Below are 18,066 nucleotides of genomic sequence, written 5' to 3'. Positions count from 1 at the left end.
ACAGCTCTCTCGGGTCAACCAACAAAAACCAAACCCGGCGAGCGCCAGAGTTATAACTATTTACTACAATCCGCGGCTGAATGTCAAGTGGAAACAAGACAAGTCCATTAGCGAGCGAGTAACAATCAACGGTGTGAGCCTTTCCGTGATTATTTACACCCTGGGGGACTTGAGTGTTTCAATTAAAGACAGAGCGTTAACAATTTATCACTTTCAAAACCAGCGGTTGTTTAAATCAATATAACCGCGCCCTATTAAAGTTTGGTGGGCAGTTTAGGAAATTAATTTTTAACCAAAAATTAAAGAACGTTGATTTGGATCCGGGTCTGTTGTTTTTAGGTTAATCTGGAGAGATTTTTCTAAAAATAATAGTTACTGGCGCTGAAAGACATTTTGTAACTTCTGCTTCTAAATAATCGCCAAATCATATAATCCTTTGTAAAATTGCGTATAGTATTTACAAATTCTGCTGCAATCTGCACGGATAGTCGCCTGACGGACATATGGACAACGTTTAGTCGAATAACAATGTCGCACTGAACTGACAACACAATACGCCTAAAATTCAACCCATTTCACCTGCGTTACGATTCATGGAACCTCACACCTCAAACAATAATCGGTTTGCAAAGTGGCCCTGAGAGGATCGCCAATAGCTACAAGAACAACAAATTGGCCCAAGTGCCATCCAATCATGACAACTGCTTTCAGAGAGGGTAACGAGTAGTAAACAAAGCAAAGAAATATTTAGCGATTGGCACGGGAAAATTTTATTAAATATGTTGCGACTCTTGACATTGGGCGTAATAAGGGCGTTAACAAACGCATTGAACGATAATTTTGTTTAGGGAACTATGACCAATATGCACGTTAATTACACATTTTCGGCTTTGTCGAATACTCTTTACCAAAAACGCGTAATATGTACCTCTTAAACTCACTACTCTGGGTGCGTGAGCGTGAAGTGCTGAGTAAATTAGAGCATTACAAAACGCTATATCAATAGACTGGAGAACTTGTTATTGATTCGTGCTAAAACGTAAAACGGAAAATTTACTACGGGTTACTAAATGCTAAAACAAAAAAATTTCCCAAAACAAAAATCTCGTAAAAATTGCTTTTTTGCTATTAATACTATCGGTATATTTGATTCAAAATCGCAGTGAGTTCCCTATTGAACAAAAACGCAATTAATTTTAGAAAAAAAAAATAGTCGCAATACAAATTTTACATCGCACAACTACTTGTAGCCAAAGGCACGTTCACCAAACTTAGTTTTACTGCCAATAAAAACTCCGTCAAAAACTCACGTCAAAAAAACGCAACTTTGTACGACGAAAGAACGCCTTCCAATTTATTAGCTGTTAACATACCCTTGTCGACTGAAACATCTGCGTCGGCACCTGGCCTCGACGCACCTACACCAACTCAACAGCACGCAAGAAATCTGTCGTCAAGGCCGTTCGCGGTACGCTGCTATGACGTCACGTGCGTCATACACGGCGAACGATCGTAATGAGCTTTTGGTTTATATCGCAAGGCGGGGCTGGCGGGACGCATCAAACTTGAACGACTGTATTATTGTGACCTTTACGATATAGGTTTCGAAGTAGAATTGAAGCTTTTAATTTTTTTTAAATGCGATTTAGAGTTGACGGATTCGCAAAAAGTGGAATACCACAAACTTTGAGTACACTTTATCAATATACATAATTACCAAGGATCTAATATTTATCAAATCATAACATCCAAAAACAGATTTTAAGTTTACTAAGTTCTGTACTTAGTTTAATCTTTATCATTGATGTGCAACCAGACTCGTTTGTTTCTAACAAAAGAAAATTCTAAATAAACGAGGATCTCTTCAGAATTTAGTTTCACGGAGGTGGTAAGCAAAATAGGAATTACAACCAATAAAAACACTCAAGTTTACCACTATTTAGTTTAGAATACTAATGATAAGCGATATTGCCAATTTGGCGAATTATGCAGCAGAATAATTTATTTGTCCAAACCCGAGCGTGACATTGTGCCATCAGATTCGCGAAAACACAAGGAATAAGGATGCAAGCGTAAAGTTTTGTTTGTTGTAAGTAAATAAGCAATACGCAAAGACAAAAATATGAAGTAACTCGTAACTATGTCACTTATCACTTGACTCACCCTAGCAAACTTTTAACTTCAAAATATTTTTTTTAACCTTTTCAAAGTTAAAATTGACTTGCTACCAAAACATTTTTAAAACTTAAAGTAAAATACAGTAATTTGCTGACCTTTTACCCTATGGAGGGCCACTACTTAGTTCTAACTGGGATTGCGTTAGCCACAGATTGACAAAAGCATAACCAACTCATTATTTTAAAAAGCTCGAATTTTCCTCAAGTCTATTGATCTTACATACAAATGAACTTTAACACTACCTCTCCTGAGACCAAGGATAAATTACCAACTTTCTTGTCGCACTGGAGATTTTTAAGCAGGTCCGACTTAAGACTTAAAACCGGGCTTACAGCTTTTAAGCTAAACGCGGCATTTAACATAGCCAAACATTTAACTTCGATACCGAACTTCAGTGAGTAAGTCAAACACACAGTGCGACAGCTACCATTGACTACCCCACTATAGTATAGAGTCTCGCACTGGACCGTTTGTTCAACGGGGCCTTTTATCGCAAAGGCACAGCGAAGGCCACGCGTTGTGTGTACACAGCTAGGTTGGGGGTAATAAGGCAAACATCGCCTGGACCGGTTGCAATAGAAACGAGGCGCGGGATCATTAATAACCCAACAGCGTAAACCGCAGAGCCTCGCGTGGTCTTGCTGCCAAGGGAGCTTAAAAATTAAACATTGGCTTCGCGATGCTATCACTATAGCTGTTTTATCCTCTCTTTCAAGCCTTTGTTATTCTTTTCCTTGTCGAAGTGCAAGTGTAATTGAGCGGCAAAAACTAGGGAGAAAGACAGTAGACGTTTTTTAAACAAGCACTGATAAGTTGTCGTTGTTGCTAAACTAAAAATATCTCTTCACCCTTGCAAACAAATGGCAATAATGTCTTCAAAATAAAGCAAATATTTTTAGACGTATCTTTCGTAATCAAGGTCGATTATTTTATATGAATTTAAAAAAAAACGAAGATGCATTTTTGGCGAAATATAATTCTCATTACAATCAACATCTTATAAAATAACTGAATTGATCACGACAGAATATTCTAAACTAAAGAACAGTTTCTCCAAATAGATTTGCGCACTGCTGCCTTCAAAACCTGTGCAGTGGTTGAAGTAGGCTGGTTTAGTTCGCACTGTTTGTTCAGATGAGAGTTTACGTATCACCTAATCACATGATGGTAAAATGGAATACGAGTCGACTCGACGAAATTCGCGATTAGAAACATGAAAAGTAACATTGCTATGCAATATAGCGCTCACCGCTTCAAAGGTTTACTACCTTAAGAAATACATTTAATGTTCACGCTGACTGCCCGAAAGCTATAAAATCGTATACTTAAAGTCTAATTTGACTGAACGAATTGTATCTTCGCTGCAAACGACGCAAGCGCGATTGCGAAATACTGTTCAAATTTGAAACAGTAAATGGTCGATTTCACTGTACTGTAACAAGGCCTATCTCACAATCCTATCTGCAATGCTAAGAAAATTCACATGCCGCCTGCGAGGTCTATCTTTCGCTAAAATGACAGGCAACTTGCAAAAGGCGGCGCCGAAAACCACAAAAGAGCGAGCAAGTCACCCAGTCCCGTCACCCAGCAATATCTCGAGGACACCCGCACATTATGAGGCGTGATTGGATACAGAGAAGCGATGTAACCGGACACCTTCGTCATTGTGCGGCGAGAAAGCAGAGATGTCGGCCTATTGGCACCGACAGACGTGCGCGGAGAGCCGTGTTGCTTTATTTAGGTCAGAGCGAAAGTGCGCCGTACAGCGGCCAGGGTTAAACCTTTCGTGTGACCGACGGAGGGACCCAGAGAGCTGGTGAAAGTTCGATTACCAGCGATATAAAGGGTTATGGCTTCGGTTAAGGAGGGTTATATATTAATGTTGGTAATATATTCCTTCTGTTACATGTAGCGTAAACATAAGTTGTAAAAAACGCTACAACGGGAAAAGTGCGCAACCCATTAGCATGTGTGTTTTTTTTTGTTAACCACAAGATGTGGTGGAGGCCAATTGGACCTCAAAAGTGAAATAAGAACCAAAACTTAAGTTTCTTCAAAAAGTCGCTCAGTGATGTGAAAATCAACATTATGGACGTTTTCTTAATTTCATTTTACCGAATAACGTTTGAAGCAAACATAAACCGTGTTTAAAACCACGGTGGAGCGGCAGTCGTGTGTTTGTCTCATGAAGTAAATACTTTTACAGCCGCGGTGTCAATAGACGAGGGCTGGGGAGTGGGAGTCGGTTTGTTTTTCATGGAGTCAAACTCGGGACTCGAGTAAGACCACGTAAAACTATCCGAGTCCCAAGCCAGACGTACGCAATAGCAATTTTTGAAACTGATATTGCGGCGGCCAGTGTAAATTGTTAATGTAAAATAGCACATAGTGGATATTTCCAATCATGTATTGTGCTTAGATGGATTATATAACACCCCTATGTAGTTAATAACGTAAATTAGCGGAATACAGGCTGTAGAGTTTAAAAGGACTCTGGACTCGACGAAATCGCACATTTGGCCGGAGTCGTCGGAGTCGGATTATTTTTAACCGGCTCCGCAGCCCTGGAAAGATTCCCTGGCTCACGCTACTACATCTCTCTTAGTCGCGCGAGTGCTAACTCAGTGAGTCAACCAACCAACAATCTTAGCATACCGATTTTGCGCTAGCTGGTCGCTACATATCTGGATGTAGCACATTGATGGAAATGGCACAAAATCAAATCACGTCTTTAAAATGGTGTATTGTCGTTTTTTTCAGTGGAATAAATCTAAACGACCCTTAAGCATACACCGAGCAATAAGCACGGTTTATACACCAACCTTTTGTAACTCTTCGGGCACCTTGCTTTTGTCCTTATCCAACACTGCCTCATCTTTATTTTTGTCATCGTCCTGAATGGTGTAGGTGCCACTTTCGCTCGGTTTAGATGACGAGCTGCTACTGCTGCTGCTACTACTGCTGGAACTGGTAAAAACCAAAAAAACTCAATGATAAGTAGGGATGACCATAGTTGAGTCTATACCCGATGCCCGGTGCCAAGTTAAACAACATGTATTTTCTGAACATCGTTACTTGTCTAACTAAGCTTCAGTCGGTTTTAGTGGTGTCCGATAGTATGGGATCTAGGCCGATCTGGCATCTAACTGATATACGAAAATAAAAATAATTTTACGATCGAACGCAATAATTTCTATTTTGTGGCGTAGCTAGAAACGATATACAGCATATTTGTATATTTGTATACAGTATAATTCGAAGTACCCATGAAAAGTTGAACGAGAAATAGTCAAATACGGCAACGCATTTAAAAAAACGCAAAAAAAAGTTAACACAGCATTACATTTATTAAAGGTAAAGTACACGTGTGTATTTATAGCCAAATGTTATTATTTTAGTAAAGCACCTGCTGCTGCTACTTTTGCCACTTGAACTTTTCTTAACAGACATCTCTGACGCTGATTTAGTTTCTTCTGAAAAACAAAGGAAACAGATTTATCATCAAACACAAGTCACAGATTTAAACATTTGACAGCATACAAGCAAAACGACTGACAAAAGCATAAAAATGCGTTTTTATGTTAACTAGTTGAAATCTCGTATGCGATGTTCGTTACCAATTAACGCTCTTCTGGCATTGTCAAAATTCCAGCAATGGAACAGAAACAGTTATCATGCTAGGAGATAAGTACTGAGCCTGGCATCAGGCCAAGGTATGAATACCTTTTTGAATTTGAGCTGCATCTTTACTCTTGTCTGCGGCCACTTCTTGCAACTTCGCTGTCACCGAAGTGTTTGTGTTCACGTTGATGTTTATGTTGATGTTCTTTCTGACAGATGTCGTCGAACTTTTGTGTTCAGCTGTGGAACGGAAATACCTTGTTTAGGGAATAGAACTGTGGAGATTTTTCAGAGAGATACATATATACATTTTGCATTACAGTAATGCACAATAAAGAAAGTTTGGAAATAATTTACAATAAAAAAAAAACAGATACATGTTTAAAATTAGTAATACTAGTTCCGTTATTAAATTAATTGTTAACTATTGGTTTCGTCTTTTTTTCATGTCATGTTCTTGAGTGAGTTCGTGACTAATATTAAGGAATACTACATTATTGGTCAATCATAAAGTAACTCTTTAAATAAAAATAACTTATGGTTAAGATGCATGGTTGAAACTGACGATTGTTAGCTAAAACACTTAACTTCATTTGCGCAGAGGTATAAATGCTTAGCAATGGAAACCAACCTGATTGGGGTGGAATTTGTTGCCTCTTGGGTACTGTGTCTAAACCTCGTGAAGGTTGGTTGGCTGCAAACCACTGATCCACCGAATTCATTACTTCATCCTATTTCATGGTATAGATTTAAATTTAAGGTATAAACAATCGAATACATTTAAACTGGAAAAGTTTGCTTAGATACATAAACAAATATTATATTTAGCTTTTATAAGAACATCATCAATAAATAGATGTTTTTTTTTCAGCATTGCCATTTAGGATGACCCCTTTTTTATATTGTGCTTCTGTTACTTTTTTTCATGTTTTTAAAAAAAAATGATGATTCCATATAAAAAATATTTGCAAGAATATAAGGTTAATATAAAAAAAAGATAGGTTAAACATGTATGTTAGCTTGGAAATTGATACATCATCATATTATATTCAATTATTTCTTTATTATACATTAGTCTTTAAATTAATATAAAATTGTAATAGGTAAGGTTGGTTCCTCTATTCTGTACTAAAATAGAAATATGTCGAGAAACTCAGTGTTTTAGCAAACTTTATACACACATTGTCTCCACTAAACTAAGCTTTTAATGGAATTTACTCAAGGCAAGCAAACACACATACACACGCACGCACGCACGCACGCACGCACGCACGCACGCACGCACGCACGCACGCACGCACGCACGCACGCACGCACGCACGCACGCAGATACACACACACCCTTTCCTCCCGAGTGATCTTCTTCTTAGCTCTTCTCCTTAACGATGCGTAGTGCTGGAGATTCTTCACCCCTTCCCTGGCCACAACCTCTTTCCCCGATATGTCCACCGTGAATGAGGAGGGCGAGCGTGAGCTATCCGAGCGAGGCGATGTAGCATCTGGGATATAAAATATAAAAGTCATTATTATGTATTTTTGCCTCTATTTGACAGGTTATTGAGTAAAGCAGGAATGTAAGTTGTTCTTTTTGAGCAACTTGTAATGAGTTATGTTTATTTTACTAGGCTTTTTAAACTTGATGCATGTGGATTTGCATTATAGATTAGTGGTCAAACTTTTTCACCTTTTGCGGACCTCTTACGCCCCTTTGTAATAATGACAGCCCTTTTCAAAGCTTAAACGAGCAAAAAAATTCAAAAGAGATTCAAAAGATTAATTATTAATAAATTTAATACGAAAATTATTTTCTTGACTAATACAACTTATCAGCCTACTAAGTTATCGATTATTTGCAAACCCCTTCAAACCTTCTAATCGATCCCCAGGGGTTCATGAACCCCAGTTTGTAAACAACTAATATGGACTCAATACAATTTAGATAGAAGTAACATTGTACCAAAAACATATTTTAAAATTCTTAAAAAAAAAATAACTTTAAAACAATTTACCACTACAGAATTTTTTTTAGCCAGTCACATTCCTGCTTACTTCTTCTACCAAACTATTTCTAAATATATTTATGCACTTTACTGGTATATTATATCCAGGGGCGTATCCAGAAATTCAAAAGGGGGGGTTCCGAATTTTCAACGGAATTCCCCGTTGTTTTTTCGTTTGACGTTAATCACGTCATAAAATAGTGGCGGATATGACGTCATAAAATAGCGATGGTAATGACGTCATAAACAAGAAAAAAAAATCGTAACAGCAAAATTAACCTCCGGCAAAATCGAACATATAGACACAAAGCGAACACGTGCGTTGTCGACAATCCTGCCAGGCGCCAGCTACGAAACCGCTTAGTGTGCAATCGTTAACTTCAGGCGAAAAACTAAACCAGGCCGTGAAATATGTGTGATTGATTTTGGTAGATCCATGTACGGGACTAGGCTAAATTACAAGCACGTCTGTCGCCACCTCCAATGCTAAACGGAGATCGTTTTTCCCGGGTGTTTTTTGAATAGCGCGACATATAAAACTACTTCGAATAAACGGTATAACTTTAATAGTTAGTTATTCTAGTTCAGCGTTTGATAACCGTTTTAAGTTGGGGCGAACCTGGCGAGCGAAGCGAGCGCGATTTTTTTTTGGTATAACGGCATTTCTTTTAAATTTCTTGCAAGTTTTTATTACATTGCCGAAAATAAAAAAATGTTATATGTCAAATATTTTTAATACGTTTTCGGTTTGTCCGCGACGCACTTTTTTTTTTCAAGGCGTAACGTCAAAGAAGCACTGATCTAGTTCAAAATACAGCATCAAAACGTTAACAAACCGGACGTAGTGAGATCATTCGCGCGGAGCGCGAAAATTTTTCGCACTTACGTCGTAAAAATAGTCAAAAAGTATTCGAAATGAACTCGTGTATAGTTTGTCAAAGAGGCGACGGGCCCGACGAATTACAGTAGGTTGCCGACCCCAGTCTTACACCAAGATCTGATATTAACGCAGACAACAAACAGCGAGAAACATCAGCACCGTCTAACTCAACGTTTTCAAAGAGAAAAAAGCGGAAACCGCTTGATTTATATTATTAATTGTCGAACACACACTTGCTGATTAGCTAACCCGAACGAATAACGAAAGCCGAAAGAGAAAAACTATCTAGCGTTTACGGTCGACCAAACAAAAGACGAAAAACGGCGTTTTGCGTTTGATTTTGGTTTCGCATTAGCTTAAGACGCGTGACCTAATTACATTAAAAACATTGCCGCAGTGCAGCTTCGGACGGTGAGTAAAACTCTGACAAAAACGAACGAAAAACGATAATATCACTTATGAAAAGGGGGGGGGGGGTCCGAACCCCCACCCTGCTACAACACTAAACTAAATTATGATTTTAAAATACCCGGTGGGGTGGAAGTTCCAGAAATTTCCTTGGTTGGAATTTTGTCAAGATCTTCCTCTGACTTTTTAACCTTCACTGCTGCTTCTTCTTTGTGACTTTTCGTGGTAAGAATTTCAACTTTTTTTCGCCCATTTTGACCACTGAAAACAGAACTACCTCCGTTTATCATCGATTTAGTCTTGGATGAGGAAGTAAGGGTCGATTCTGTGAAACAAAAATGCAGCTCAACATATAAATCGGATACAGCCTAAAACACGCAAAAAATTAAACACTCTTACAATTAAACAGAGATAACTTTTAAAATACTATGCTAATTTACCACTTGAAGATGAGGAAGTAGTGGTAGTTGAAGATAAAGAAGTGGAAGACTTGTCTTCAGAACCCCGCTTTACTCGTAAGATCTGCAAAAGTAAAGGCAACAAAGATAGAATTAGAGCTACTACAATATAATAAGGTATTGTTTCCTCTTACTATTAAAGCTGTTCGTAGTTAAAACCAGGTAAGTCTCAAGATCAAACTTATTAGGATTTTTTCCAATATATCTATATATACTGTATTTATGAATATGAGGTTGAATAGCACATTTTGAGATTTATATAGTCCTACCCTGGTTAAGTTGAATATCTGTGAATCGTAGCCAAATCTTACGGTGTCGCCATCTTTGAGGGAGATGTACACTTGAGGGGGAAGGCGTGTCTCATTGACATACGTCTGTTAAAATAAATTTCTGATAGACTTGTGCACATCCACCAATTAATTCCAATTTATTGGCATAACAGTCCAATATAAACCTTGAAATTTGCTCTGTTTTGGGGGTGGATGACAAAATTGATTTGCTGCCATTTTTCAGCCAATGAAAACACCAGACTGCCAAGAATGGCAAGTGTGTAAGTATGTAAAAACATTTCAACAAATTTATAGTTTGGAATAAGAATAACAACAGCAACTTTTTTACATGCAGTGTACTTAGGCTGAGACAGAATTTTACAAATTTAGAGACAAAGTTTAACCTAAAATGAAGTAAAATATGCCACAAATGGAACGCTGTAAAAAGGTATTATAAATCCAATTCTGCAGTTTATATAATTTGCTAATTAGAAGAGCATACCGAGTGGCAAGTCTGGATAATTTGCTATTGCTGTGTTGAAACATATATAGTGCTTGCTATAATTTAGCAGTCGTGTGGCATCAGCGCTATTTTTGTGATCAATCAATTGCGGATAACCTTCCCCTAACCTTTAACTATCAATCAAATGCTTTTGCCATTTACTTGATTTATACAACAAGGTTATGCCACATAATTGTGAAACAAGAGGGAGTAAAAACTCATTACTGACAGTAGTGACTTTGTATTTATTGCAGGTTATTTGATGGTTTAAATATCATGTTTGCAATAAAGTACAACTAAAACACATAAATGATTTACAAAAAATACTGACTGTTTTGCAAAAAGTTTATTGTACTCACTGTAATAACTCAAAATATTAGGTTGAACAACAACCTGGTATTCATAGCATGTTTTTGTATACAGTTATGCTTGTAAAAATAGCTTTAAAATACCACTGTTAACAATGTTAACCATTAGTAATTCTGTTTGTTCTAACGTAAACTGTTAGTAAAATGTGGTTGATTGTTTGGGCTACTAAAGGGTATATTATGACTAAAACCCTAATTAAATAGATGTAATTAGATAAAATTCGGATTTACTAATATGTTCAATACTTTAGTCACCTTTACTCTTATTTTCAACCCAATGGGTGTCGCAATGAAAACTGGCAAGGGGGTCGCGACAACAAAACGGTTGGGAACTACTGCTTTAGATTCTAAGGCTACCAGTCTAGAATACCTTCTTATTCTGATATACATCCCTTTGAACATAGTTGCAAATATTTGGCACAGCCATTTTTAGAAGTTTCAATGATGGCTACAACAATATAACAGTCAACAGGTTGCACGAATATTGTAATTTCCAGCATTTTGTTATCCAAATGTCAAAATGAATGCAAACCTTAAGATATACATTTCTTAAACAAAGGTAGGCCAAAGCACATAACCAGATATATTTTGATTGACTGTTAGACATTTAAGGTCCACAAAGAGTTTTATTATTAAACAATGGCACTAGTTAAAAACTGTAGGAAGCCCAGACATAAACCATATCTTATTTCAAGGAAGTTTAACATAAAAATTATATTTTGTTGCCGATGAGTGGACGCAAATTACTTTTAAATTGCCATTAAAGGCACCGTCAACCATTAGCTCCTTTGTGGGTGATTTTGTTTATGTCGCAAGCACTTTGAGCAAAAGTGAATTGTGAGCATCCAAGACAACAATGATATCACAAAGCTATTGATTCTTTGTGAGAAAAGTGGCCGAGACAAAGGGCTGTTGTTTCAACATGTAACAGACTGAATTCGAGCTTCTTTAGTGATATGCACACGCCAATGGTAAATGGGTGCTTGGGAAGAAGTCACAGAAAAAATTGTTGACATACTTTACAAAGGACGCACTTCTTAACAATGGACGGATTAAGGGACTACTACGCATGCCCATAGATATCAATGGGCATGAGATGCCGCATGGCAAAAACACAGAGGCATAAAAACACTTTATAATATTTCATCAAAACTTCATATTGCATTAAAGAATTTATATAATTAATGCATGGTAGTAATTTTGCTAATCATTTAAATGATAATTATAATTTCGATACAATAAACCTACAGCTCACAGGCTTTATAAAAATTATAACTAGTTAGTTCACTGAAAGCCATCAAAGACTAACCGAATCAATCATTGATGCAAGCAAGGCCGGCTAGAAAAAAAACTAGCCTGCAGTGAGGTTTGAACTCACACATCACCGGTCATATCGGGACCGTCGCTTTACCAAATGAACTACACAGGCTCAGATGGAAGCGATTCGATGGCGACCTACAGAACCATAGGGCTAGATCACAGTAAACACATATGTGTGTGTAATTGTATATCTTTCATTAAAACTAACCAGTTTTTAATTGTCTAAAAAATCTGTTCAATATACAATTTTCACTACAACATTGTGTTGTACTTGTAATTGACATAAATCCGGGGTTTCAAATGGTTGTATGTAACATATCAAATACCAAGCATTATTTTTTTGTCTATAATCTAAAAACAATCAAACTGTGTCAAAATTATAACACAAACAAGAAATACTAGAAATGGTGATGTGTAAATACTGTTCGGATGCACAATGTACTGTTAAAAAAATAAAAATGTACGCAGTTTTTGTAGTTACCCCATTAGCACTGCCAAGGTCTTTAATTCGAAACAAGTGCTGCATCATGTCATAGTTCATCACTGCATGTTGATCATCCACTGATTTGGACTGCAATAGAACAAAATAAATGTTTTATTCTATGACAGTTGTTTTTTATTTTTTTTACTGTGTCTTTTTTGTAAGTGTCCTGTGCCTTCTGCCCGCCTAAATTTAGCAGACAAAAAGGAAATTTGGTATTGGTCAGTTACATTTCAGTGAAAAAAATGTAAATACTCATGATGATTGGTGATTCTTAATCATGCAAAGCACAAACTAATTTGAAATCATTTGTTTTAAATCAGCTTAACTTTAAATTATGATATATGACATCATCAGTATTTGCGTATTTTTTGATAAATTTTTTAATGGAAGTGCGCAGTCAAAACAATTTAATGATTTTTTTGTTTACAAAATCCTCCAGTTGTCTCCGTAAGTCCACTGGATCACTATTTTGCAAGGATTTATAAGTGTAATACGGTATGTACCCTATGTTTACTTGACTTAAAGTTAAAAAAAATGCCTAAACTAGATTTGTCCAGTTTAAAAAGAATATTTACCAGTTTAATTCTAACTTGCAAACAACTGTATTTGCATTGTTGTTGATGTAAATTAATTACCCTGCATGGTATTCAAGAAATCACAGAATGCTGAGCCAAACCGGGTCCAATGAATAAAACAAACAATTAAAAATGAAAATTGCTAACTGTTAAAACCGCTGCAACAAACGCAATAAATTGCACACTCTGCGTAAATTTTGTGTGAGTAAACACACTGTAAAAAGACCATTTAGCTTAGGCCTGACCACTATCTAACTATTTTGGTTAGGTTAGTAGGCTACAACGTGAAGTCTGCCACACAAACTACCAAGCGAAATGGCATCTTAAGCGAGCAATACTCCTAATAAAGAGATTCAATTTTCTGTCTGAAGAAAATGACTTTTTTTCTAAAAACGAATTTTGCAAAATTGACATATTTTTCATGTGGCAAAATTTCACGACGCCAAAATGAAAGACAAGATGTGTTGGATGGCTAATAAGCAGTAATTGGGTAATCTGTTGCCCCACTTCAGGTGGATCTAAGTCATATTGACGCTGATGTCAGGCCAATTGCATAAATTTATCAATTTTACAAATGCCAGAAGCTAGCCTGATGTCGCATAATTGTAATGTAAGTTGAATACTTCAGGTTAAGGCGGCTTTTATTGGATGTTATACCTCCATTTACATGTCAAATTTTAAAGGTATTAACATTGTTAAAAGTTACCAAAAATATTTGTAGGGGGTTGGTGACCCCTGAATCCGTTTCTGAGTACAAATTATGTTTCCAAGTGTTTCAAATTGTGATGACTAAACAAACAAAAACATATCTGTCAAAATTAGCCTATGTTTTGATAAAAAGGTTGATTCAGCTTTAAACTTTTTATGGCTGTGCGGAATTGGCAATAAATCAAATATTCATTTCCCAAATATCTGTGTTCTAAGTGGCTGATCAACATGGGTTTACAGCTCTGGTTGTTACCCAGGTGCTAAGAGTGTACCAAGCCATGGTGTTTTGCGAGAGAGCAGGCTTTATTGTGCTGACAGATAATTTTTTTCATTAACCAACAGAGACATACAATTCAAACTATAGTATAATATATATATACACATATATAATACAAACACCTTTAGTTTGACTTCACAGTCTTTCCGTCCAACAAACAGCATTTCCTTAGGCAGCCTATGCCTGGCTCCATCACAGCTTGTCAGGTACCAGGCCAATTCACTTGTCATCTTTACAGCATTACAAATTCTTTTGCTTCAGGTATGATTACAAGTGGAATATAAAGATCACATTTTATCTGAAATTGTAAGTTTTAAAATTGTTTTATATTTTAAGAGTAAAAAAAATCAATTAAGAGAAGCATCCTTCTAGTCTTACTGCACCAAACATTTTTATTATGCTTTTAAGAACGATTAGTTTCGCTATAAAAATAACTTAAATCTGTACGGTCTTTCGCTGTCTCCTGGGAACGTCAAATATTTCAAATATTTCAAAACATTGTGATTTCGGCGATTCTCGTTTTTTGTTTTTGTTTTTTGACGTTCCAAATAAAATATTATCCTATTATCCTATCCTGTACCACATCGCACATATACATATATATCATATACAATTATATCAGATTTAAAATTGACCACTGGACTGTACATATTATGCAGTATTTTGAGACATTCATATTATTATTCCTGGAGTAAATCATGCTTAACTAGTCATGAGTGCTTCAGGATTGAGGGTCTAGTATAATGTTTTATTAGGATTCAAATGCATTGCATTTTTATATGTATGTATGAAGCCAAAAGCATCAAGCCAAAATACGCAGTTTACATTAGTTGCACAAACTAGATAGTTTGGGTTATTTAGACATGTTTAGCTGCTTTTACCAAAATAGTTCTTAATGTGATTCTGCTACCCATTAGTGTGCCACTGTTGAAAGCATGCCAAGTGCACCTGTTTTTTTTTTCAACACTCCAAACGTACACCAAGAATATGCAACCTATCACCATGAAATCAGTCACATTAACTTCAGTCAAGGAAACATGCTTACAGTTCACAAATATTAGCATATGTACAGCCACTATGACTAAAGTTTTAAAGTAAAAAATCAACTTTAGGAATGCCGCTCCAAGTTCATGCTGCTTTAACATCTGAATTTATAACACTTTTCAGTAGGATTTTGGTCGAATAGCGCTAGATTTGTGTACATTCAAGGATATATATTTACACTTGAGATTATTTATAATAGGACACAAATAATTTATATATGTGAAAAGTTTAAGTGTGTGAATGAAACTGGCCAAACTTAGTCTTTTTTCAATATTGGTAGGAGGATATTTGGGCGCTCTTTCACTATTGTACGTGAAAAGTTATGCAAAAAAAATATATTAATAATACCGCATACCACAACGCATATTGTTTGGGGTAGGGTGCGGGTTAGCGTTTGGGTGAGGGTGGGTCAAGTAATATTATGTTTATTATTAATAATAACTTGACCCATCCTCAACCAAATGCTAACCCACACCCTAACCCAAACAATATGTGTTGTGGTAAGCGGCATTTAAAGAAAAATTTTTATTTATTAATTTTTACGTACAATAGTGAAAGAGCACCGATATTTGCACAGCTTGAAAATACTTGGCTGTTATCAAGTAAATGCAAAACTGGATTTATTTAGATAAAACTTGGGCAACTGCCTGGCTGAATATGCAACTGCACAAGGGATTTATACAGGCCAAACAAACTGATCCACATATACTTGAAAGATTTTTTTAACCAACTAAAAGAAAGTAATGTAAAGTGGTGAACGTGTAGAGGCTTTTTCATTTCATTGTCAAAAAGTAGGCCCAAAATGCCTGTCAATATTTGTTTAGACCTAGTCCTCACGACAACCGATCTCCATGGAGGTAGGACCAGAGTTGCACTGTGCATCGCCGGAAGGTCAACATTTTTACCTTTTTGTTTATGGTGTAAGTAATAAGTGGCAGTCTATGTAATCAATTTATTAATTTACTGCCGCCAAAAAAACGGTATTACCCAGGAAAAAAAGGAAGGATACTATCTTAAGGAATCTGGTGAAAGAACCCCATCAGTTAAGTACCTTGTACCTGAAAAGTATGGCCGTGTAAAGCGCCATGAAAAGCATACTGAGTGACAGGGTGCTTACTTTCCATAGTGGACAGGGTGCACTAAAGGTCAAAAGTTGCCAAGGCTTGTCTAAGATATAGGAAAATCGGGTGCATATTTGATTGTTCGGAGTGCAGGTAGCTCTTTCGAGTTTATTCCACTTAAAAATACATAACATGTTTGTCTTTTTTCACTTAAAACATATAACAGGTCAAAACATTAGGAATGAACAAATGGCAGGACTTCTGCCAACCAGAACAGCATTTTATTTCATTTTTATATTCGGGTTATGTAAAATGATATGTGTTTGTAAAATCATGAACCTGTTAAAAAAAAGTCCAAAGTTAGGAGAATTCGGTAAAAGAGCAAACCTCTAAACTCTTGAAAACGAGCGCTATACCTTCGTAGTGTTGAGTGGGTGTACAAACAGTTTCTACCAACGGCTTACCTGCATACATTACACTCTAGCTTTTGATCGTCACAGACTTCTGGGGACAAATAATGTACAAACAGACTTTAACCGCAGGACAGAAGAAAACAAACAAACTAACTGAACCTATTAACTGCTGGTAACTAAGTAACGCTTGAATAACGCCAGCGCATAGAAATCAATGAGAAGCTCTCTGTTTCACTTATTTTGCCAAAGTCAACAACTAAACATTAGTCGTTTATCAGTTAGAGTTAACCTAGTGCAACGCCGGGCATTTCATTTAATATGTTATAAAACCAGTAGAAAGCCAATCTAAATATATCAGTTATACGTTACTATCAAGTTAAAAATTGCTACCGCATTTTGAAAGTGTTTGTGTTTTTCAACTTTTTTCTTTTTGACCTTTAATTTATGAGTCCGGTGCATACTCGGGTCACCGACTGCGGTGGTCTAGTTTAGCCTGACTAACTACAGGCCAATTGTGCCAACGCCTTACTTACCCGTAGCAACCAGAAACGCTTAAGCCAACACACTTTGGGATCAAGAAATCTATCTGCAGAACAACGTGTTTAGTATACAGATGACCATTCATAGAGAACCCGGACCAGAAAGTTCATTCGCGATGAACGCTTCGGGGAAATTTTCTCGATTAAACCAACCGGAATTGATCGTGGCCGAAGTTTTTACCTTAGTTGAAGTTTAGGGGTGACTTGGGTTGCGTAGGCTTTACGGGTTTCGGAAGACGCGTCGCAATATGGAACACAGAGTTCCACTTTTCCAGCAAGCACACGATATACACGCCGATCTACGTCAGCAACTCTTGGCCGCACCTTTTGCTTTTCTTCGCTTGGTTTCCGGCCAGGTCACTTTTAACATAGGCTACGGCATGCACTCTTCTTTACACTGAAAAGTTGCAATCGCCGTTTACATTTTCCTCTTCTGCTGCTTCTACTAGTGCTACTACTTGGTTCCCTGGTTTCGACTCCACTACCTTTTAGTAGCACATCTCCCAGGCCGTGGTGGGATTCAGCCAGTTCGCACCGGTTCTATAGAACCGTCTCGCAAACTTTTATGAGATCAGCGAACCGGTTAGCATCACTGTCAACGGATTCTTGCATTTTATCTGATACACTGATTTTTAAGATCCAAGTAGATCACGTGTTTTTTTTTTCAAAATGTGCAATGGTCAAGGTCGCACGTCACAGTCATACATTGCGAAACAATCGGTTCTGTGTAACGTCCATCCAAAATACTTCCTTTGACGTGGATACTGAGATAGATTTCCCCCAGCGAACTAAACTGCCTGGCGATCATTAAATGGATTCGGCATAACCTACGAAACCATACAAACAGCGATAGAATTATGTATTCGCGTGGAAAACGATTTTCGGCAAGCTACAGTACGGCTCGCGAATGTAAACCACCCAGCCTGCTGCTTTTTTTTACAAATTGGGCATGAGGCCGTAA

The 18,066-nt window shown here is 37.0% G+C and overlaps 1 protein-coding gene across 1 annotated transcript in view; it reads right to left on the bottom strand.

Annotated features, from left to right (window-relative positions):
• The window catches only part of LOC146139686 (uncharacterized), a 33,588-nt gene extending 16,928 nt beyond the window's left edge, over positions 1 to 16,660 (bottom strand). Inside the window, exons 1-11 of the mRNA XM_083392513.1 lie at positions 16,618 to 16,660; positions 14,171 to 14,346; positions 12,486 to 12,575; positions 9,815 to 9,919; positions 9,528 to 9,609; positions 9,209 to 9,412; positions 7,141 to 7,298; positions 6,431 to 6,530; positions 5,902 to 6,039; positions 5,585 to 5,651; positions 5,001 to 5,145 (exon numbers count right to left, since the gene is read on the bottom strand). Of these exons, the coding sequence (XP_083248639.1) occupies positions 5,001 to 5,145; positions 5,585 to 5,651; positions 5,902 to 6,039; positions 6,431 to 6,530; positions 7,141 to 7,298; positions 9,209 to 9,412; positions 9,528 to 9,609; positions 9,815 to 9,919; positions 12,486 to 12,575; positions 14,171 to 14,278 (1,197 nt within the window). The 5' untranslated portion in view covers positions 14,279 to 14,346; positions 16,618 to 16,660. The remainder of the gene's footprint in view (positions 1 to 5,000; positions 5,146 to 5,584; positions 5,652 to 5,901; positions 6,040 to 6,430; positions 6,531 to 7,140; positions 7,299 to 9,208; positions 9,413 to 9,527; positions 9,610 to 9,814; positions 9,920 to 12,485; positions 12,576 to 14,170; positions 14,347 to 16,617) is intronic.
• Positions 16,661 to 18,066: the final 1,406 nt, after the last annotated feature.

The sequence above is a fragment of the Ascidiella aspersa genome, chromosome 6 (assembly GCF_963924565.1).
Source record: "Ascidiella aspersa chromosome 6, kaAscAspe10.2, whole genome shotgun sequence".
Lineage (NCBI taxonomy): Eukaryota > Metazoa > Chordata > Ascidiacea > Phlebobranchia > Ascidiidae > Ascidiella > Ascidiella aspersa.
The sequence above is the reverse complement of the archived record's forward strand: the minus strand, read 5'-3'. Positions and strand labels throughout refer to the sequence as shown.